Source organism: Trachurus japonicus, chromosome 7 (genome assembly GCF_045865225.1).
Source record: "Trachurus japonicus isolate A0001 chromosome 7, Traja_1.0".
Lineage (NCBI taxonomy): Eukaryota > Metazoa > Chordata > Actinopteri > Carangiformes > Carangidae > Trachurus > Trachurus japonicus.
Genome location: NC_140913.1, coordinates 23,335,237 through 23,357,685, shown reverse-complemented (window position 1 = coordinate 23,357,685; position 22,449 = coordinate 23,335,237). Strand labels below are relative to the sequence as shown.

Genomic DNA, 22,449 nt, shown 5'->3' with positions numbered 1-22,449 from the left:
CTGCAGCTGACAGGGACAGCTAACGGTAGCTAAGCTAACGGCGGTAGCTAAGCTAACAGCAGGACGTCAGCTGTTAAAACCCTCCCGTTGGGGCGGAGTTTAGCTCAGTTGGTAGAGCACCCGCCCCATGTGTTGAGGCTATAGTCCTCGCTGCAGGCGGCCCCGGTTCGAGTCCCGCGTCGGACGGCCCTATCCTGCATGTCATTCCCCCCATCTCTGCCTCCCATTTCCTGTCACATTCTCAACTGTCCTATCAAATAAAGGCATGAAAAGCCAAAAAATATACTTAAAAAAAAAAAAAAAAAAAAAAAAAAAACCCTCCCGTTGTGGGACACGACATGAAACTACTCCAGTTAGCTCAGTCATGTTGGAACTCAGATATCCGCTGGAGAAAATATGTTTTCATGGACCGTTTATTGAATCACTGAGTTATTAAAGTTAAACAGGTAGCTAACCGTTAGCCCGGCTAATCTATGATAACCATGACTAATTACAAAAATGTGCACATTGGTTTTATAAACTTTACAAACATCAGAATTAGTCTAAACGGCGATATAGTGACATGAAAAATTAGATATAGTGAAACTCTCGTCCGTCACTATTGTTCTCATGCTGGTTTTCTACCAGGAAGTAGTTGTAAACAACAAGGCGATTCGTCCTATAGTCATCGGAGTAGGTTCATTACCTTTAATTGTTGGTGCATGTTGTTTTGAGATCAGCGGGGCAGAGCCGCAAGCTGCTCAGCTAACGCAATGGAGGCGCATGGTACTTTCGCCTTTCCCTCATCAAACTCATTAAATACACAATCCAACAACTCCACAACGCTCTTGTGGGCAAGTTGTGACCTGCACATTCACCACGCTATGAGATAATAACGTATATTTATGGAACATTACGACACATGAAGCAAATACCACTTGCGATTTTGAAATCACTCTGACCAGCAGCTGTGTCTAGAAAGTAGCTGCGTAGCTATGCATTTGCCTCGAAAACAACTCTGTCTCGTAATGTTACATTATTCTCTCATAGCGTGGTGAATGTGCAGATCACAACTTCTCCACGAGAGCGCTTTAGAGTTGTTGGATTGTGTATTTGATGAGTTTGATGAGGGAAAGGCGAAAGTACTGTGCGCCTCCGTTGCGTTAGCTGAGCAGGTCGCGTCTCTGCCCCGCCGATCTAAAAAACAGCAGCTATAGGGATGGCAATAGGTGAATTTGCCAAAATGTTGAACTATTCCTTTAAGAATCAAACGTGAGCTTTAGGTAATTTCCTACAGAAATGAGATACAGGCTCATTTTGAAATAAGAGTTTGACATTTTAGGAAGTATCCACTCTCTTTCTGAGTTAGATGAGAAAATTAACACTCCATCTATTGAATTGAATGAACTTTATTGATCCCCAGAGGAGGGAAATTTGTTAATTAGCACTTCTAGAAGTGACTTATTAAGCTTTTTTTTTTTTAACCTACTTGTTAAAGCTTTTGAGAAACAATGCAAAGTATAAAGTACAAACTGACTGTTTGTGGTTTCACAGGCAGTTTCATGTCACACTATTGTTTGGTCGGTGCAGTGAAGCAGCACTAGGAAGTCACAGGCTCTGCAGCATAACCCACTTGTAAAGACGGCCCTTCTTCAAGTTTGACCTGCTTTATGTTTGCATACCACTGCTTTCTGTATTTATTGAAACGTCAGCTCACCCTGCCTCTGATGATGTCCATGTGGACTAACAGAGAAGCCAGCTCCAGGTCCTCGTTGTAGCTGTTCTTCAGAGGTACCGACCGGTAACCTGGTGACAAAGTGATTTCATTATGTCACACAGATTCACAACAGGATTTCTTGTCAGCTCACACTGCAAAAACTCAACATCTTTCCAAGAATATTTGTCTTATTTCTTGCCAAAATGTCTCATTTCTAGTCAAAACTAATCTATTTTCACTTAAAATAAGACTCATCACCTAAAAATGACCTTGTTTTTAGATCATTTTCACTTGTTTCAAACTAATTTTCACTTGAAATAAGTAGAAAAATCTGCCAGTCAAAGCAAGTTTTTTGTGCTTGTAATAAGGAAGAAAAACTGTCAGATTTTCAAGTAAAAAATCAGCTTGAAAGAAGTAAAAAGTGTCTAAAAACAAGCTACTTTTTAATGTGATGAGTCTTATTTTGAGTATAATGAGATTTGTTTTGACTAGAAATGACATTTTGACTAGAAATAAGATAAATATTCTTGGTAAGATTTGGAGTTTTTGCAATGCACAGTGACTGTTTTTGTCGTGCATACCTGTCTTGAGGCTGTGAATAGGGAATGTAGCCTGAGCCAAGAAATTTTGGTCATTGAACATGTCGATCTCGTAAACCACAAAGCGTAGGAAGGCAAATGCAGAGTTGCAGACTGTGAACTGGAACGGCTTCCTGGGCCACGTGGGGTTCAGGCCGTTATCAGCTGGAGGAGACACAAAAAAACAGAAAGATGTGAGAAAAGCACAATGATATACTTTAACTTTAACATTACTTTGACCAGTGATACAGTAGTAAAACAAACTTTTCAATAAATATTTCACAGTCAATGACCTGAAAAGAAAAGTGTTTATGTGTTACCCATTTTAGAGTGTCAATATCAAGTAGGAAAGATTTTGGCCCATTACTCATTCTTCTAAAACATAAATAACAAGTAGAAAACAGCTGATCTATGCTGTGAAAACATGAAAATACCAAAACAAAAGTCTAGTTGTCTTCAGGTCAGAATCTACTGTCCATAACCTACACAATATATACAGTACATCCAGAGCAGCTGCCAGCTTCACTTCCTTTACTCTGTGACTTTATCTCAACAATAACTTTTCAGTTTAGGGTACAGCAACAACAAAAGGACGAGCTCAAAGACTTGAAATACCAACATGTGTGAAAAGTAATCAGCAACATACGTATGCAAATACAAAACACCTCATGTGTCAAAGCCACAAAACTATTTACCACTATTTGAAATACGTTTCTTCTGTGGTTGAAACTAGACCTAAATAAAACCTGATGAGAGCTGTGCCAGAACAATGTCCACACTATGCAGCGTTTTCCCCTCTGCATTCCCACACATGGCTCAGTTGTTTGTACGACTTCCTGTTTTTCTAGGACCAGACAGGAAATTACACGCGGGTAATGTATCCAGTAAACAGTAACTACTCGTTTCTTTTTGAGTTTTGGCAGAGTATCACATCACTGGCAGAGGAGCCTGAGGTTAAAATTAGACTCGGCTCTCACCTTCCGAGTCTGTTTTCTGCTTGGCGCTGTCGTACTCTGCCCCGCACACCTCGATCTCGATCAGAGGGCAAACTATGCCACGTCCGTGCTTGGGCAGGTGCCGAGCGCCCAAAACCTTCAGAGGGGGAAGCAGAGGAGGAATACTTCAGATCTTTTCAGATCACAGAAACAGAAACACAGATACAAACACACACAGAAGAGTCGTTAAACCGCTGTGCTGCACTGTACCTCTATCTCTAGCGTGACTTGTTCAAGGCCTCGTAGTGTGTGTCTGTCGAACGGATCAAAGTTATCGTCCCTCATGATGGGCGGCTGGAGGACGTATCCGCTCCTTCCGTTCAACATAAACAGGGCCTGGTTCATCTGCATGGGCTTGTCTGCACGGAAGAGATGAGATGATAAATAAAATAAAAAAAAGATAGCACAGGTACAGTACAGGCCAAAAGTTTGGACACACCTTCTCATTCAATGTGTTTCCTTTATTCTCACTGAAGGCACCAAAACTATGAATGAACACATGTGGAATTAACAAAAAAGTGTGAAATAACTGAAAACACGTATTTTCTTCTTTGTCTTCTCTTTCTTCTTTTCTTCTTCCTCCTCCTCCTCTATCTCTGCCCCCACCAATTCTAGTTTCTTCAGAGTAGCCCCCCTTTGCTCTGATTACTGCTTTGCACACTCTTGGCATTCTCTTGATGAGCTTCAAGAGGTGAACCTGACCTGAAAATGGTTTTCACTTCATTTCATTTCATTTTGATTTATTTCATTCATGGTTCTCACATAGTTGCACATATACATTGTGAACACATTTTAATACCTGCTCCTCTCTGTTGTTACAAATTTCATTGGCTTGCTTCAACACCAGTATTATTCTCTGTTTCAAAATATTAAAGATGATGAAACATAGTAATGACAAAAAAAAACAAACAAACAAAATAACGGTAAACACCACTCGTCTATCTATCTTTTTCTTTTTTTCCCTTCTTTTCCTCTTTCTCCTTCTTCTTTTTTGTAGACACTTATCTTTTCTTTTTTAAACATTTTCCTAAACTGAGACATACTTGTACAACTTTTCAATTCCTTGCTTTGTGAATGCCATAATTTTACACCTGCAACAGAAATACACATTTGTTTTAAGCTTAGCCTTGCAAATCTATGTTTAAAATCAAGCTTCACAGGTGGTGTTGCCTTGTCAGGGTCCATTAGTGGAATTTCAGTGAGAATCTACAATGTAAATAGTCATGAAAATAAAGGAAATGCATTGAGTGTGTCCAAAAATTTTGGCCTGTACTGAAAGTGTTGGGACAGTTAGTTTGTTTTCTGTACAGATAGATACAGTACCTGCTGTCTGGAAGTTGAGCGCTACCAGCTGCGAGCCGCACAGCCACATCGGCAGCGGGTCGTAGTTGGAGGAGTCTAGCCTCTGGCCTCTGGGGTAGATCCTGGACAGCTGCAGCCGATTGTACTGCAGGAACTTCTTCCCCTTGATCTTGTTGACGTACTTCTCCGCCTTGGTCTCGGGGAAGGATGACATGTCCCGGAAACAGGCTCGCTCCGTGCCGATCTCTACAGGGTCGCGGGGGAGAGAGAGGACGGGACGGGTATAACAGGGCGTGTGACTCGTTGAATTAAATCATTGCAATAGGTGTGAAATCAGCTGCATCTATTTGTCCGGTGACACACCATCCCAACAAATAATAAGTACACTGGACTTTGCTCTCTGTCGATTGGACCGTTCTGTGACTTTGTGACATGTCAAGCTACAAGATGAGACTGTTGTTCACTCATGACGGACTAATATGGACACATGTGCAAACACACACGTAATCTGTATGTAGCCTACTGTCTAGAGCTAGGCTGCAGCTCTGTATAGGCTACTACCTACTGCTGTAACATGTGATGTCAAAATGTCATAAGTAAAAGAATGTTGTATCAAAATGCAAAAAAAAAAAAAAAAAAAGCAAAAAGAAAAGATTATGATAAAGATTTTTATTCTGTGGGTAATGGGGGCGGGACTAGATCAGCTTTTGCTTCTCCCGCTTTCCCTTTCGGCCATGTGTATTGTATTATTTGAACTAAGATGAAGTGTGATGATGATGATTTAAATTGACATGCCCGAAATAAACAAATTGATTGATTGATTGATTGATTGGTGTGTGTTAAACTGCATGATTTCCATCCAGTAAGCGTGTGTATTCCTTACTGTCTTCATCAAACGGCACGGGCCTACAGTAGATGACCAGCTCGGATAATTCCAGTGCAATCTTCTTCCTCCTCTCCATTATCTTCCCCTCTTCCAGCTGTGCACAGAGACAATGTTAGATACAGCTACACCACCAATCACACACACACACACACACACACACACACACACATCACTTCTCAGTTTCACAACATTTTATTGATGCAGACGCTGGTTTAAAATCAGATTCCTCCCTCTGCAACTACGGCTCAGCTGGTTGCACGGAGCGATTTGAAAAGTAAAGGGCGTGTCGTGTGTGTGTAACTGTGTGAGTCTGCGGACAAACACCACATGTGCTCACTCACTGCACAGTCTAAGTTTCCTAAATACATGTTATGAGAATTATAGAGCAAACACAAGTCACGACTGGCCCTGTGAGCACAGAGTTTGTAAATCTCTACCTGCACTGCCTGCATCACGTAGTAGACAGTATGTATGTACCTTGGCCTCTGAGGTCTGGGTGACCTCACGGATTTTGTGCACCCACTCCTTGAGCTCGTCTTGGGTGTTGGCAGCGATGTCCAACGCTTGGCCCGTCCGCATGGAGGTATTTGACACGAGGGAGAAGACGTGGGACCTGCTGCCCTTCCCTTCAAGCCGCACAACTGAGGGGAAGACAAGAGAGAAGGCAAAACATGGTGCAGATGAGTAGGATGTGACGCATAAAAGTACTGTAATTTACTTACTTTATCTGTAAAAAATGGACTGGAGCGACAATATGAAATAAGAAAATCCAAACATCTAGAGAGAGGAAAACCAATATCATGGAGAGACAAAGTGCTGTCTGCAAATTATGGTTGGTCTCAGCTTCACTTGCCTTTGGTTTGAAATGCAAAGTCAGTGCAATATCTGAACTACTAATGATGCCTATACACATATTTTTCCTCAGTCAACGTGAGGGTCTAAGGACGGAGAATGTTGTTATGCCATATAAAGCCTAAACTGTTTGTAAAAACGGGCTATACAAATAAAATTGCCTTGCCTTGCCTTACACAATCAATTAATCTACTGATTCTGTTCTCTATTTGCAATGTAGTTGTTTGGTCAACGAAACTTCAGAAATAGTTAAAAGCGCCATTAGTGCTAGTGACATCATTAAATGTCTTGTTTTGTTTGACAGAAAGTCCAAAGTCCAAAAATATTAAATGTACTATTGTGTAAAACCATTGATTGGATGTGCCGTCACAAAAGACAAGAGGCAAACGGTGTTAAAGTTCAGATGATGTGAACTTTGAGCTCAGGTTCAGCATCATCACTCTCTCTATAGGAAAAAAACTGTGGCTTCACCAGTGGTGCAATTCTGCCCATGGTCATGTGAAGCAAGCCTTAGAACAAAGTGTTCAATAAGATATACGGTAATTCTGTTGTTCCCATCCTACCACTAGATGGAGCCACAGACACACAGGCGCTGATATTAAGGCCACAGCGGTGCATGAGAGCATGTGCCAACACTAATGGGTGTGTACTGACCCGACTGGAGGATGTCAATAAAATATCAGATACAGATCTGAGAGAAAAGCAAGAGGAATTATAAAACAGAGTGGAGATGAGTTAATAATAGACGAGGCTGATGAAGGCAAAAAGACAGCGGAGGAAGTGGTGACTGCGTCTTTTTGCAATTAAAAACCATTAGTCTGGAGGTCGTGAAAGCATATAATGGGGCAGAAGAAAAAAAAAAAGAAAAAAGGTTTGCCCTCTGGCAAGGTGACTGCCTGCTCTGCAGCCCTGCAGCACGGCGTCGAACAGGAAGTGGAGAGGCCACGCACCGATCTGACAGGAAGACACGTCCACACTTCCTCTCAGCAGATCTCCCAGAGGGCTGTTCTCTGTCATCTCCTGCTTGACAGAAAGAGAGGAGGAGGATTAGGAGAGAAGATGTGGGTCCCCTTTTTGAAGTTAGAATCCAAATAAGTCATGTGTCCCTGTGACGGTATTTTAATAACTGTATGTTTTGTTAACTGATATGAAATAGGCCTACTATGTCCTGAGTGTTTGTGATGTGTGAGAGGGTGTATATGCATATGTGTATGGATGTTTAGAACGCTATGTAAATGTAAACTTTCTATTGTTTTTACTTACCTGCCCAGGGACTACGGATGGAAAGTAGCTAGTGAGATAAATCCGGTACAAGGCATCTCTTCTCATCTCAAGACTAATGTTATTTTGTACATTGTCCCTGATACAAATAAACTTATTAAACTAAACTAAACTAACAGAACGGATGCGCGACGACGAGGCCTGACCTCCGTCCGCGTTGGGAGAGGCAGCACGTGCGCTCGTTACACTGTCTTGAACTATATAAATGTGTAGCTGTGGGTCTGTGTGTCGGGGTGTCGGTCTGATCCTCACGGTTCTGTCAGGCTCGGCCGCTGACGGACTGATCTCCTCCACGTAGTTGGCAGGAAACCACAGCTGCTTCTTCCCTCCACAGTCGCCCTTCCACCTATAAGAGAAAAAGAGATGTGATAAGATGAGTAGAGCAGATGGAAGGGAGGGAGAGAGGGAGAGAGAGAGGGAGGGGGGTTGGGGGTGGAGGGGGGTTGGGGGTCCTAAATAGATAATGCAGAGCTACTTCCTGGATGAATCTTATGCCAGTCACTCACCATCCTCCTTCCTGTTTGTCCACATTAGAGATGACGGCGTTCTTGGTGAAGGAGAGCTCGTCGTCTCTCTGGGCTTTGTACTCGTACATGGCTCTCACCGTGCACTGACAAGACAACACAACACAACACACAGGCTCAGTTCACCATCTCCACCTGACCATTACATGTAAACTACAACTCCAAAACCTGATCAAAAGGGGCAGGAAAAATAATTGGCACGCTGCCTCCATCATCTCTCCAGGAGATATTCGAACAAACGGTTATGAAGCAAGGTCAAAAAAATCACCTCAGACCCGAATCACATCCTCCACAGGGAGTATGAGTTGATGCCTTCAGGTTACCAAGCTGTAAGCTCAATAGATACACATTCTCATTTATTCCATTATCAATTAAGCTACTTAATAACAGGAAATAAGTTGTGTGTGTGTGTGGGTGTGTGTGTGGGAAAGGGTGGGGTGGGAGACAATGAGCATGTTGTGGTATGTAAAGAGTAATGTGCAATAATGAGTGTGCTGCTGTATGTATAGAGTAATGTGTCAACCAAGACCCACCCGCTCAGCATCATACATTAGGTTAGATATTCCACGGGTAAATACAGAGGGAGGAAAGAAAGCATTCAGTTTCTTTGCCCCAGAGAAGTGGAATAAACTGCAGGACTTGCTAAAACTTAAACAATTTATTTCTGTGGAGTCCTTCGGGAGTCTTTTAGACCTTGTCTTTCATATTGAATGTACTTGCTTTTCCTGAAGCTGAGACCCTCAACCATAAGTTGTTTTTCCTTGTGTCTGCTTAAGGTATCTTTAAATCTGACACCCGATGATTACACTGTGGACTGTTTATAATTGTGTTTTATTTTTGCTTTTATGCTTGATGCTTCGTTGGTGTCGCTGTTGTGTGTGTTGTTCTATATTTGTGATCAGGGCGTCATTGTAAAAGAGAGCTTGCTCTCAATTGGCTTCCCTGAATAAATAAAGGTTTGAAATGAAATGTGCAATCATGAGTGTGCTGCTGTATGTAAAGAGGAATGTGCAATAATGTTGCTGTAGCAAGGGGTCAGATGGGCATCATGTTATTATTACTATTGTCTTTTCATTTTATATGTATAGGTGATTTTAGGACATTGTGGGGGGCAAGGAGCTGGGGGATATGATGATGTGTTTGTTTATGGTCTTAGATGTATTGTTTTGTGTATGTGTTCATGGCGCCTGGAGTCTCTGGTCTGTCCAGGATGAAAATTGAGACAATAAAGACAAACTAACTAACAACACACACACACACACACACACACACACACACACACACACAGGTCCAAATGTGCAGAATTCAACACATCGACTCCAGACTGTGCCCTCACCTTAAACGTTGGCATTTGGTTTGCCTCCACGTAAAAGCCTGGATTCCTGCCCTCATACAGCGACCCGTAGTCTGGCTCCTGTTGGACGACAGATTGTGTGTTAACGTGTCTGGACTCGGCTGCTGGAGAACAGAATACAAACTACACAGGCTCATATTTATATTTGTACTGAACAGTGCTGCTTTCAGGCTGAATTCTCGAACCGAATGATATTACCAATCAATTTGTTTATTTCGGGCATGTCAATTTAAATCATCATCATCACACTTCATCTTAGTTCAAATAATACAATACACATGGCCGAAAGGGAAAGCGGGAGAAGCTAAAGCTGATCTAGTCCTGCCCCCATTACCCACAGAATAAAAATCTTTATCATAATCAGATCATATAATCTTTTCTTTTGTTTTTTCTTTTTTCCATTTTGATAGATTCAGTGTAGACTTCTAAATAGACTGTGTAGTGCTACTTACAGCAGTGCCGATCTTCTCCAGTGTGTCCTCGTTGATGGGGTAACGCAGCTTCATTTTGCGGTACAGAGGATGCTTCTCATAGTAGCTGATGAGATCTACTAAGCTGTCAAACTCCGAGGTGCCCAGCACCACCGTCTGACCCTCCTGCTGCACGCGACAGTGCTTTATCTTACCCTCGGCCCTGTAAAGAAACCACAACATTAGTTTTTTCATTTTAGATCTAAACTGTTTGTTTTTCCACTTTCGCTGGTGCATTAAAAAAGCGATCCAGAAGCTAGAACTAATTTAGCTAAAGATATAAACAGATTTCACTGTTTGCTCGGGGCTGAGTTTACCTGAAGGAAATGGCAAACGAGTTGGGTTCTGCCCTCTTCCTGACGAGGAAAGCCCCGTCACGTGGGACCCTCATCAGCATGTTCTCAGCGTGGCTCCTGGAGAGGTTGGCATGGTACCACCTTAGAAAAACAAGAAAACATCGATCAACAGAAGATTACGGTGGGGACACAATTTCCCACTTCTTTCCAGACGAGTGTGTCGGTTCGCGGTCCAGAGTGTCGACACGGCTGTGGAGGTAAAATGTTATTCAAGAGTTGAGACAAAGTACTAGATCTGAATGTTTTGACAGAGAGAATAAAACGTTATGAAATCACAGAGGGTCGGTGCTTCATGAGTTAACATTTTAAAGGACAATTCCAGGCGAATTCAACTCGGGGGTGTATTTTCATATCATTTTAGGTCTAAAAGAAGGAATCTGAAGATTTTCAGTTTAATTGCTCCTGTTTTGCGGTAGTTGCGTCTGTCCCCGCGTCGCCACGGCAGCAATGAATGGGAGTGGATGTAAGTTCCACTGTTTAAGCTGTTTACATCCCTCAAAGCCGCAATTTTTTTCCACAGACAGCATCAGATGGAGACTCAAACATGCACCGAGAAGTTTATTTACTTCAAGCAAGCCAACATGTTTGTAAAACTAGTTACAATTCTAATTCAAAGTCTCCCGGAGTCTCGCGCGAGCCCGAAGTTGCAGTGCTGGTGTATTCAGGTGCAGTCGGAGCTACCGTTTGTGTCATAAACACAGGAATATCAACTCTTGACTTGCTTCAAGTGTACATTTTTTTCCACAGACAGCGTCAGGTGGCTACTCAAACATGCGCCGAGAAGTTTTTTTTACTTGAAGCAAGTAAAGAGTTGATATTCCTGTGTTTATGACACAAACGGGAGCTTTTCCCACTGCACCTGAACACACCGAACACGGCAACTGGGTCTCGCGCGAGACTCTGGGAGACTTTGAATTAGATCTAGTTTTACAAACATGTCGGCTTGCTTGAAGTAAATAAACTTCTCGGTGCATGTTTGAGTCTCCATCTGACGCTGTCTGTGGAAAAAAATTGCGGCTTTGAGGGCTGGAAACAGCCTAAACAGCGGAACTTACATCCACTCCCATTCATTGCTGCCGTGGCGATGCGGGGACAGACGCAACTACCGCAAAACAGGAGCAATTAAACTGAAAATCTTCAGATTCCTTCTTTTAGACCTAAAATGATAGGAAAATACACCCCCGAGTTGAATTCGCCTGGAATTGTCCTTTAACTCACTCTTTGCTCTCGTGGGCGTTGGTCTGAGGCACCGGCTCAGTCAGCTTCATTTCAAACTCGTTGCAGCGCAGCGCCACCTGCTGGTAGTGGCTGATCAGGGCGAACAGGGTGTCGAACACCAGGTTGTCAGTCAGGTAGAACTTGGGGCTGCCGGCCTCCTGGCGAGAGTGGATACGACAGTGCTGCACCCGACCGGAACGCCTGAGACGGTGTGACGAGAGGAAAAAGAGAGAGAAGGACATCGTCAGATTATCGTGACCAAGTGAAAACAGCGTCATCACCCTGGGTAACCTTGAACACGCAGCCCTCAGGGTTACTATCTATACACTATATTGTTTCCAGAGGTTGTGTGTGAATCCATACACACACACACACACACACAGATTGATCAGCTTTTTAAATGCATAAGCAGACAGAAGGTGAACGATCACACTTCACACCGTGACAACAAACACATTCGATCAATGAAGGAGATCGACGTCCATTGATCTGCAAATGCGTCACTCTGTGTGTTCTGTAGATTGAGCTCATGCAAATGACAGAGTGGGTGGGGGAGAGTTTCCCATAGGAATGTACAGTATGTCAACCACCATTAAAGGGATAGTAGCATTTTTTTTAAAGGTGGGGTTGTATGATCTACAAATAGCCCCTAAGTACTTTAATTGCAGTAGAAGACTCTCTGCACTCCTCCCGTTAGCAACGCCAGCCCATAATAGCCCTGCCCAGAGATTGTGTTTTTCCTGCACTTTAAAGGGCTGAAAAAAATTATATTATAGCGAACAATGGAACTGTGTATTTTTTCTCTTTTAGGCCGTGAAAATAGGTCGTTTCTTTGGGTCCATTCACAACAATGTATGTTGTAAATCTCTGGGCAGGGCTATTATGGGCTGGCGTTGCTAACGGGAGGAGTGCAGAGAGTCTTCTACTGCAATTAAAGAACTTAGGGGCTATTTGTAGATCATACAACCCCACTTTAAAAAAAATGCTACTATCCCTTTAAGCCAACAATTCATAAAGAAAAAAAAAACACACTACTCCCAGTTCATATCATCACACAGTTGAACCTTATTGTTATTTTCCTATCATTCACGATCATTCAGTCTACATAGCCCTGTGCCATCCACTGCCCATTTCCACCAAACTAATGAAGCCTGTGTAAAGTGTGCAAGAATTGTGAACAACAATGTGCACCGTACCAGAATGAAAGTGTGTAGTCTCCCACAAACGTCTCGCTCTCTCGGACCAGGAAGGAGCCATCAGGAGCTCCGGTTTCCAGGCAGTACTCAGACAGCAGCCTCTCGGCTATCTGCCGCCCGTCCCGTCCCGCGCCCAGCTTCCCGTGGAACCACTTCTCCGTTATGTGCTGGTCCATGCCGTTGGACACCTGTGAGAGGGTAGATTTATTTCATTTATTGGTTTATTTGGGTGGGACAATGCACATTAATGGACATATAAAAACAGATCTACTCAGCTAAGAAACTATCAACACTGTCTCCCTCATGTGCAGAAACAATAGTTGGGTTTCCATCCACCTTTTCTTATGCGCATTTTGTGAAAATGCGCATAAATACTTGAATGGAAACGCCAGAAATTCAAATAAAGGCAGTAAATGCGCATAAAAGTTTATATGCTTGGAGGGGGGGGATTTGTCAGCGTATCGAATAAAGGAAATGCGAGTTTTTGTGATGGAAACAGATTATGCGAATTGAGGCAGAGTTTGTGGGTGAAGCTGCTGGACTTCACCCAGCGACGCCCCGGTGTCCCAGCTCTCGTCTCTGCACCCCGCGACACAAACGCGCTCCGTAACCCATAATCTTTTGTTTATGACGGTTAAGACTACACAAACGCACGCCGTAACATCGTTATGTAACTTATTGATTTTTCACCGGCTTCGTATGTAAACAGATGCACATGGAGGAGAGGAGCGAAACCAAAACAGCGGAAAAGCGAGCAAGTTCCCTACTGTCTTTCTGTGTAAATATCTCATGTTAGGCTACAACATGAAAACCTGCAGCTTATATTCAAGTGCGGCCTATATATGTATTTTCTTTTAAAATGTAGCTGGTGCGGCTTATACAGGTGCGTCTATAGTCCGGAAAGTACGTAAATTGTCCATGATGTTGAGTGTCAGCTGAGTGTCAACTGTTGGATACATTCACGCTCTCTTATGACGTAATCTCACGGTGCACTCCTCCTAATCGCAAAACACTAATGAATGGAAACGGGCATAAATTCGCTTTGCTTTTTGCGCATTTTCACAAAATCCGCTTTTAAATTCGATACGACTTGGATGGAAACCCAGCTAATGTAAACTAAATGATCATCATGGGAAACAGCACAGTGCATTTAGGGAGAGTGCACACCGCCTCAATTTTCTCACATTGTGCAAAATTGTTGTTTTCATTTTGAAAGAAATAAATCTTTTCATTTTTATCTTAGCATAAGGTTGCAACATAATAAATGAAAAAAACATTGAGGAGGTTTGAACACTTGCAAAACCTTCTGAACCCGATCCAGCAAAAATCCCAGTGAGCCCTTTAAACTAACATGACCTCTTGTTCCTACAGGAGTTATAGCAGCACTCGTACTGACCTCTCTGTGCTCCTCCTCATCGTCGTTACCCTGGTTATTGGAGGTCTCTTCTGAGTAGTAGATCTTAGTGCTGGTCAGGACAAAGAAATGAGGGTACCACTCCTGGGGGGGGGGGGGGGGGGAGCGGGGGAAGATGAAGGAAGAAAATCAGTTCATCATATGAAATATTGAGGGGATCCATGTGTTGCACTGAAACATGGCCAAAGTGAATGAAAAATTCCTTTTTTTTACAAAGAAATTGGCACATGGTTTCAAAAACATGCGTGACCCGGTTCTGACCAGTCAGAGAAGACGACATGGTGAACATAGCTTACGTGGTTAATGGGGTCTTCCAGGTATAGGATGCCATTCTTGATGGAGTTGCTAATATCGTTCTCGGAGTAGGGAGTGGATGTGGACACCTCCTCGTAGGCGCTGCCCTCTGCTAGCTTTTTATGCTGAGGAAGAAGGTAACATAATGAGTGAGAAAAATGACGAGTTGTGCTTTTTTTCTGTGATAAAAATAATGGAAAACACACACAAAAAAAAAATCAAATAGTATCTGGTGACTCCATCTGGTGACTCCTGACCTTGATGAGGATTTTCCTCTTGAGCTGGGTGGGTGAAGGCAGCCCGTCTGCAGCGATGTCCACCGCCTTGGTCAGCAGCATCTCTCCAAACACCTTCTTAAAGTGAGTGGCCATGTTCCTCTGCTGCACGATACTGCAGTGGTCCTCGATGGACAGGATGATGGGATAGCTGAGGGAGGACCCAGGGTTTATACAGGAAACTTGAAGTTAATTCTAATACCTTTTTAAGACTTTTTCAAGACCTTCTCAATATTTTTTAATACCTCACCGCCGCTTCAAGCTGTAACCATTTACTATCAGTGACACTTTTAACTGAACAGTTTTAGTTTGTGATAAAGACTATAGACCACTATGATACAACAGTATTCATAATAGGCTGGGATAATAAATCAAAGGCAAAGTTTATCAAAAAAACAAAACAAAAACATTGTTCCACTCTCAAAACACAAAAACAACAATCACGACAGTCATGAGATGTGCCTCAACTCATTTGATTTAGCCGATATCCGAGTACTCGCTCGACTTGGTATCCGAGTACCATTTCACTACTCGGACACTTTATGTACCGGTTCATCTTTGTTTTTTAATAAAACAAATAAATTCACACACTTTCACAATGTTTTTTTAGGACTCAAACTCTTGGACAGCTAATTCAGAAAAAAATACCTTCAAAATTTAAGACTTTATAAAGTCGTGAAAAGACTTTTTAATACTTTTTAAGGGTCTTAATTTTCCCAAAATTGATTTATCACCTTTTAATACTTTTCAAGACTCCGCGGATACCCTGGGACCACAGGTTACAACGTCAAAGAGTTGCCACTTCACAGAAATCCCTTCTTTTTATCTGTGTTTATCTTGTGTTTCCATGCACTACAATGGTGAGTGAGGTCACTGCAGCCGGCCCGCTGCATTGTCTTGTCTGATATTCGAGTATGTGTTTGTTCTATCCGCTTTATCCCTGTCATCTAATCCTTCTCATCATCTCACGGCGAGTGAAATACACCGAGCCGGAGGGTGCCACTTATGAGGACTCACTCGGATGTGACGAAGGCGTGCTCTTTGATGGTGGTCAGCACATCTGAAAACTTGATTTTCGTCGTGAGGGTGTGTCCGTGGTAGATGACTGGCATTCCATCGGGACCATCCCAGCAGTCCACTGAAAATAAACACACACACACAGACATGCACGCTATGTAATTTCCCCCCGCTTCACACGAAGGCACGTGTATCATTTCAGTTCTTCAAAAGGTTGGTGGTGTTTCCTTTTCTGTGAGGCGAGACGACCTTTCAACTCGCAACAAGCTCCTTCTTTTCATGAAAAACCTGCTTGACAAGAGGTTTGGTGTGACGGTAACCTACAGCCCTGTTACGTAACCGTGTGTTTGTGAGTGGCAGCTGTGTTTAAGATGAACTGTACAGAGGAGGGAGGGGCTGGGACAGTTAATTATTATGTTGAAAGTCAAGTGACTCAAGTGATTTGCTGTATGGTAAAAACCCTACTGTGTGTGTGTCTGTGTGTGGAAGTATGTGTGTGTTTACCCACGTTCAATACAGCGACAGCCCATCCTCAGACAGCGAGCGTATGCCTCCAGGGACGACTCACTGGAAAACTGGTCCCCCGTCAGGTAGCTAAAAATAAAACAGGTAACGTCAGAGGACGCAAACAAAACCACACAACTAACCAGTCTGTCAAAAGATTCACACGCTAGGGACTGCACACACACACACACAAACACACAAACACAAACATGGGCTTTGTATGTGTGTGTTAGTCTAAACACATTGATACCGCTACATCAAATAAAAAAAAAAGTGGCTCTTTCTCTTTTGTTGACGGGCGTAAACACTTCGTACTCATTCAGTTGGTCAATTCAAACATAATCAAAGCAACATGGTGGTTTTCATTCCACTGCTCCAGTGTGTATTGTTTCCCAACTAGTACAGAAGGTTATCACTTCAACTGCCTTTCACACGCTTTTCAATGGCAGGAAAAATACATTTTCCTGCAAAATACGCGCCTGGATCTCATTCTGGGACGTAATTGTTAAATAATACACTTTTTATCTGATGTATGAAGTCGGTTCAGAAGCCCTCTTTGGTTGGAGCTTTTTCGAGGGAGGATGCCAGACTTCAGAGTTCCCAGGCTGCGATTACAATTGGTTGAACCGGACTGTGAGTCTGAGTGTAAAAAAAAAAGTTCTTCATCGCCAGCGTTTCCTTACGTGTTGTGCGAAGAGGAGATCCAGTAGTGGGACAAGGGGTTGTTCATGTTATCAGGACAAACTTGGTCCAGGGTGGAATCCCAGACGGTGTTTTCTCTGGAGAACAGGTAGGTCAGGAACTAGACAGGAGGAGAAGAGGAGAAGGAGAGCGGTGAGGGTGAGGCTGGAGTCAGACACAACTCTCCACACTTCAGCGCTCACACACGTCACACGTGCGTTCCAGGGGAAGTGTGAGAATGACGAGGGCTGTCCACATCCTCAATTTATCAAAGTTTGCAGAAGCCACAAGTCGACTAGCTTTGGACCTCAAGAGTTCACTTGGAGTGCAGCGACTTCAGACTTCAGACTAATATATCATAGATGAGCTGATGTTAGGGGTGGGCGATATGGCAAAAATATCATATCACGGTTTTTGAAAAATAAAATAACGATCTCGATTTTATCACGATCTTTAATCTAAAATTGAAAAACAGACAATTTAGGTCAAAGAGCCTTTCTAAACAGATTTTAATGGGCTCTATGCACAGCTCCACTACTTCCTGAACTTAATGCTGCTCCTTTATTTCCTGTCTTACATTATTGGACAAACTGATGAATCCAGGTGTGTCTGAGTAGTCACAATGGTCAGACACACCTGGATTCATCAGTTTGGGAGCTGCCTTTCAGAAATTCAGGAAGTAGTGGAGCTGTGCATAGAGCCCATTTGCAGTTTTGCCAACATGTGCAAGTAAACATACTCTGATAAAACGCACTCTTGCAACATAAAAAGGTACCCCAGGCGATCCTACGATCTCTGCACTTTGGCAGATCGTCTACACGCTCTAATCCTTCAGGATTTAATATCGTCATATCGCCCACCCCTAGCTGATGTTGAAAGTCATAATAACAATACAACTTGTACTGTAAGAAGGTACAGGAACAAAGCACCCGAAGACTTTAGGACCTGGTGGCTCACTGATCCAAGGCCATCAGGAAGCCACGGGTGGACGACAGTAAGACAGGCTCACTGCCAGAGGTCTGAAACCACAAAGATGTTTAGTCCGTGTCTGCACCAGAAATACTCTAAATAAATCAGGGATGCAAACGGGCCAGGACCAAAAGAGAGAGGACTTGTCTGGCGGGGGGGGCGGGGGGGCTCACCATTAACAATATCACAGAAAAGTCAATTTCCAGTAGTTCAACCGCAACCAAGTATTGAGTGCATATAGAGGACAGTTTTCAGAAGGCCAACATTTCTATATTAAAAATGCTTTAAAAAAATTAAAACCATTGAAATATTTCAATTTTGGAGATACTGATTTTTAGGTCTTCACTGAATGTTAGTCATAATTATTACTATTAAAATAAACTGAAGAAATAAAGACATGGGATTTAACATCCCATTCAGTGTGTAATGGACATACAGTATATAATGTGTTAGTTTCACTTTTTGAATTGAACACATTCTACATGGCGGAGGCGACGTCTTTCCACTCAGGGCTTCCTTCACCTCTGAAACTGCTGATCCAGAGCCAGTGGATGTGTCCTAACACCGTGTCCTAACTGGATGCGACGCGAGCGAGCGTCCGACAATCGCGTCACATCTGACGCCAGGGGCGCCGAAAAGGGGGGGTAAAGGAGACGGATTCTAGGGGCCCATGATGGAGGGGGGCCCAAAGAGGCCCCTAATGATGATGACATGATAATACAGAAAAAATAATATGACGCTAAGTTATTAACTAACATATAATCACAAATATTTTATTTTTAATGTCCTGGTAACAATAACTTTATTTGTTTTGGAAACATCAACGCCTGCAGGGCCCCCCCTTTCCCCCCTCTATTTCTGTAAAATGGTTCAGTCCGCCTGGATCAGCTGCAGGTAGCGCACCGGCGGTTTGCCACAGACAGCGCCACAGCAGCAAGGAGGCAGAGAGGCAGTAGGCCTATGCCTCAAAAATCAGAGAGAAGGAGTTGAAGGGTCGACAATATGTCACCCAGTATTCCCCCCAAAAAATGTGGGTTTGTTAGTTGTTGTGGATAGTTATGGAATATTAACTGTGTCCCTGTCTGTGGTCTATAAGCTAGCTCACTTTTCTCACCATGTTAGCTCAAGAAAACTCTGGATTTTTACATTTCACTGTTATTTTAGTTAAATAATCAATCCAGTCAAACATTTATCAAGCTGTTCTTATTCAATTAGTTGACCTCCCCTCTGTCAAAATGATGCCTCATTCTGAACAGAGTCTGTCAGCCCACAACTTCCCCTGCCCCAGAACCAGCCCCAGTGCCCCACATGAGAAAGGAGGTTAGCAGCTGTGTGTGTTGAAATAATAATAATAATAATAATAATAATAATAATACATTTTACTACAGTCTGTAAACAATACAAAGCTGAATCTGTTATGGGAAAGATTAATTGAAATGAATGAAATAAAAATCATTTTGAACCATTTTAATGGTTCAAAAAGCATAAGCCCTTCTAAAAAATTAAATAGAACACGTGCAGTAAGAACAGAGGAGAAAATCTGTGGTGTGTGCAGCAGACTGGGGTGACTGCTCTCAGTCCAATCTGAGAAGTTCACATGTTGGTGACTATGCTATTAGTTATATTATAGGAAATACTATATAATTGTATGTAATGTATGTCATGTTCCCCTTGTGGGTCTTCCCACCAAACACGATGAAATAGACGAAGACGCGAAGGTCCCGTCGCCCCAAAAAAATCCTGTGTATTGCGTCGCAAAAAAAAAAGTTGCGTGTACCGCGTCTCGCGCCTAATCGCGTCTTTGCGTCACGGCCTTTTACACCGCGGACGTAACGAATAAACGGTGACGGTGTGAACGAACAACATAGAACAGGACCAGACGTGGCGTTGTTTCCTCTTTTCACCGACAGCTCCACTCTCCCTTACTGACACTAACTACTGTTATTGTTGAGGCCAGAGAATTGTGGGATTTGTAGTTTTGGACCAATCGCAGGTTGTGCTCTTTCTTTTTTGTGATTTTCCTGGTTCACACATGTATTTTTTTTTTAGGGCAAATGCGAGTGAAATGCTCGCCCATGGTGGGCATAAGAAAATGTAAGACCTGTCTACAATTATTTAAGACTTGGACACAATAATTCAACAAATTTAAGACATTTTAAGACCTAAAATTTAGATTTTCACATTTTAGACTTTTTAAGACCCCGCGGATACCCTGTTATTTCATATAAAAGTTTTAAGTGCATACATATTTTATGATGCTGTGTATTTCAGGTGTAGGTTAATATACACACACCTCAGGAGGCCTGTCATTAATTGGTTAAAACAAGGTAATCAGTAGATGGGAATTAACGTCAGATTTAGTCACGGATCACCTTCAAACTCTCCTTGTCATGATATTTGAATTAATTATACATCAACACCAGCATCTATAAATAATTTCATGCCATATTTACGGTTGAAAAACAACTGTTCCCTCAGAACCTATGAGGCAAAACCAATAAATCCACAATCAGATCCCAAACTTAACTTCCACCATAAATTTCACTGCATTCATCCACCTTAACCAGAAACAGAGCAGCTGATGTGCACTTGTTATATAGTGTGGTAAATACTCGTGGAAACCAAAAGCAGCTGCTTGGTGAGAAACGTGTGCTTATATATTGACAAGTGGACAAAGTGCAAGCTGACACATTGCAATCACACACATTAGTTACAAAGAAAGTCTGATTTTCACACAATCACACATAAGTTACAAAGAAAGTCTGATTTTCACACACTACACACACACACACAATGCGCCGAGGCTTAGTTATCTGCTATCTGTTACAGGGGATGATGCTCTTGTAAAGGCAGAGTTTAACTGAGCATCATTTAAAATGTGGAATAGACTAGATGAGGATATAAAAATGTGCAATAACTTAAAACAATTTAAAAGTAAGTACAAACATACACTCTTGGACAGCTATAAAGAACTTGACAGCTAATTTTACTCTTTTTATTTATAATCATGGTCTTATTTCATATTAAAGCAATATGTTTTTAATCTTCTGAATTGTATGGAACTACAGATGTATGACATGAATCACAATGTGGGGGGGGGGCTGAACTTGATCAGCTTTGCTTCCTTCAGCCCCTTCTATTCTCAAACTTACTCACAGTATCATTATTGTTTTGTTTCTTGTTACATAGATTGTTTGTCCTTTAATGTGCTTGTTTGAGACAAATCAAAATCAAAATCAATGTCACTTGATGAGGGTGAGCTACTGCACATATGACAGATGTCTTGAGGGTTTTTAAAGGGCCAGTCAAGAGAACATCTGGAATCAGTCATGGCCAAAACAACGGAGCTGTCTGACCTTTAATAGACTTCCCTCCCTGTGCAAGTCAATTGCAATAATTTTATCTTAGGGACTGTTCGTTATTTATCATCAGTGCCACCGGAGGGATTCACGGGACTTTTTTTTTTTTTTACATGACCCCCCTGTCGGAGTCAGTAAATTTTAACATGACCCTGCATAAGCCTTATCAAAAGATACATGACCCCCCCCCCCCCAGCCATCAAGTACGTGACATCGCATCACGTAGCGCGTGACACTACATTATTTCATTTTGACAACCAGCAACACCTTCTCATCAATCCATGCCATTTATCAGCTGTTATTAAAACCCAACTCATCAATAACAGAATCGCGATTTTGGACCAGCTCACATTACACAACAAACCATTAACAATTAATCCACACTCAAACCGAAGCAACAATAATGTGAACTGCACTCAACAACGTATAAGGTTTACGACAGATATGACAGACAACTGTGTGTGTGTGTGTGTGTGTGTGTGTGTGTGTGCGTGTGTGTGTGTGTGCGTGTGCGCGTGCGTGTGCGCGTGTGCGTGTGTGTGAAAGAGAGGGAAAGAGAGAGAGAAGTAGATAAAACCAGCTAGCTGTTAGCTACCGTAGCTCAGGCGTCGGTCTCCCGTCAGGTAAAAGCTGCCGTTTATTCCTCAAATGAAGCTCATGAAGTTGTTGAGCCTCTCCGGTACAGTTATCCATCACTGCTGTTGAATTAGCCGCTAAACTGCTGGACGCTAAAACCGAGGGGGCGTCTGTTTGTTTACAATTCACGAAAGCAAGGTGAACGTACGTGCTGCTCAGACTATGTAGAGTTACGCAATGAGGCAGCGTAGCCTCTGTACGGTACTGAAGTTAAACTCAGTCACCCATAAAAGACGTGCTAAGCCGCGGGCAAAACCCTTATTGAGTTCTTGGCGAAGCGGTTAGCATCGTCGCCTGCCGTGCGGGAGACCCGGGTTCGAAACCAACTCAGGGCAGACCAGGGTAACATAAAATAACGTTGTGATTTGGGCCGTTGCTCTCATTGTCATCAGCGTTTGCAGCTTAGAAATGTCCCGTTTTTGTTTTGTTTTTATTTTTTGCGGGCATTGCAGTGTCCTCCAGACAAAATGTTGAATGACCCCCCCTTGCTGACCTTTTTTTTTTAGTGGACCCACCCCTCAACAAAGAATATTATGACATGACCCCCCCCCATTTTCCTCCGGTGGCCCATTCCATAAATAACGAACGGTCC

At 42.6% G+C, this 22,449-nt stretch overlaps 1 protein-coding gene and 1 long non-coding RNA gene across 2 annotated transcripts in view; one reads left to right on the top strand and one right to left on the bottom strand.

The window, feature by feature from the left end:
- LOC146984789 (uncharacterized) overlaps positions 1-22,046 on the top strand; it is a 364,327-nt gene extending 342,281 nt beyond the window's left edge. The window contains exon 3 of the long non-coding RNA XR_015036173.1: positions 21,802-22,046. This is a non-coding gene — a long non-coding RNA (uncharacterized LOC146984789). The remainder of the gene's footprint in view (positions 1-21,801) is intronic.
- plcg1 (phospholipase C, gamma 1) overlaps positions 1-22,449 on the bottom strand; it is a 38,125-nt gene that overhangs the window by 1,467 nt on the left and 14,209 nt on the right. The window contains exons 11-31 of the mRNA XM_085782216.1: positions 16,896-17,014; positions 16,217-16,302; positions 15,709-15,829; positions 14,674-14,842; positions 14,419-14,541; positions 14,105-14,206; positions 12,709-12,896; positions 11,513-11,713; positions 10,256-10,375; positions 9,921-10,101; positions 9,451-9,528; positions 8,097-8,200; positions 7,843-7,936; positions 7,260-7,329; positions 5,935-6,098; positions 5,455-5,551; positions 4,593-4,817; positions 3,480-3,628; positions 3,252-3,366; positions 2,278-2,439; positions 1,697-1,785 (exon numbers count right to left, since the gene is read on the bottom strand). Coding sequence (XP_085638342.1) covers positions 1,697-1,785; positions 2,278-2,439; positions 3,252-3,366; positions 3,480-3,628; positions 4,593-4,817; positions 5,455-5,551; positions 5,935-6,098; positions 7,260-7,329; positions 7,843-7,936; positions 8,097-8,200; positions 9,451-9,528; positions 9,921-10,101; positions 10,256-10,375; positions 11,513-11,713; positions 12,709-12,896; positions 14,105-14,206; positions 14,419-14,541; positions 14,674-14,842; positions 15,709-15,829; positions 16,217-16,302; positions 16,896-17,014 — 2,757 coding nt within the window. The remainder of the gene's footprint in view (positions 1-1,696; positions 1,786-2,277; positions 2,440-3,251; positions 3,367-3,479; positions 3,629-4,592; positions 4,818-5,454; positions 5,552-5,934; positions 6,099-7,259; positions 7,330-7,842; positions 7,937-8,096; positions 8,201-9,450; positions 9,529-9,920; positions 10,102-10,255; positions 10,376-11,512; positions 11,714-12,708; positions 12,897-14,104; positions 14,207-14,418; positions 14,542-14,673; positions 14,843-15,708; positions 15,830-16,216; positions 16,303-16,895; positions 17,015-22,449) is intronic.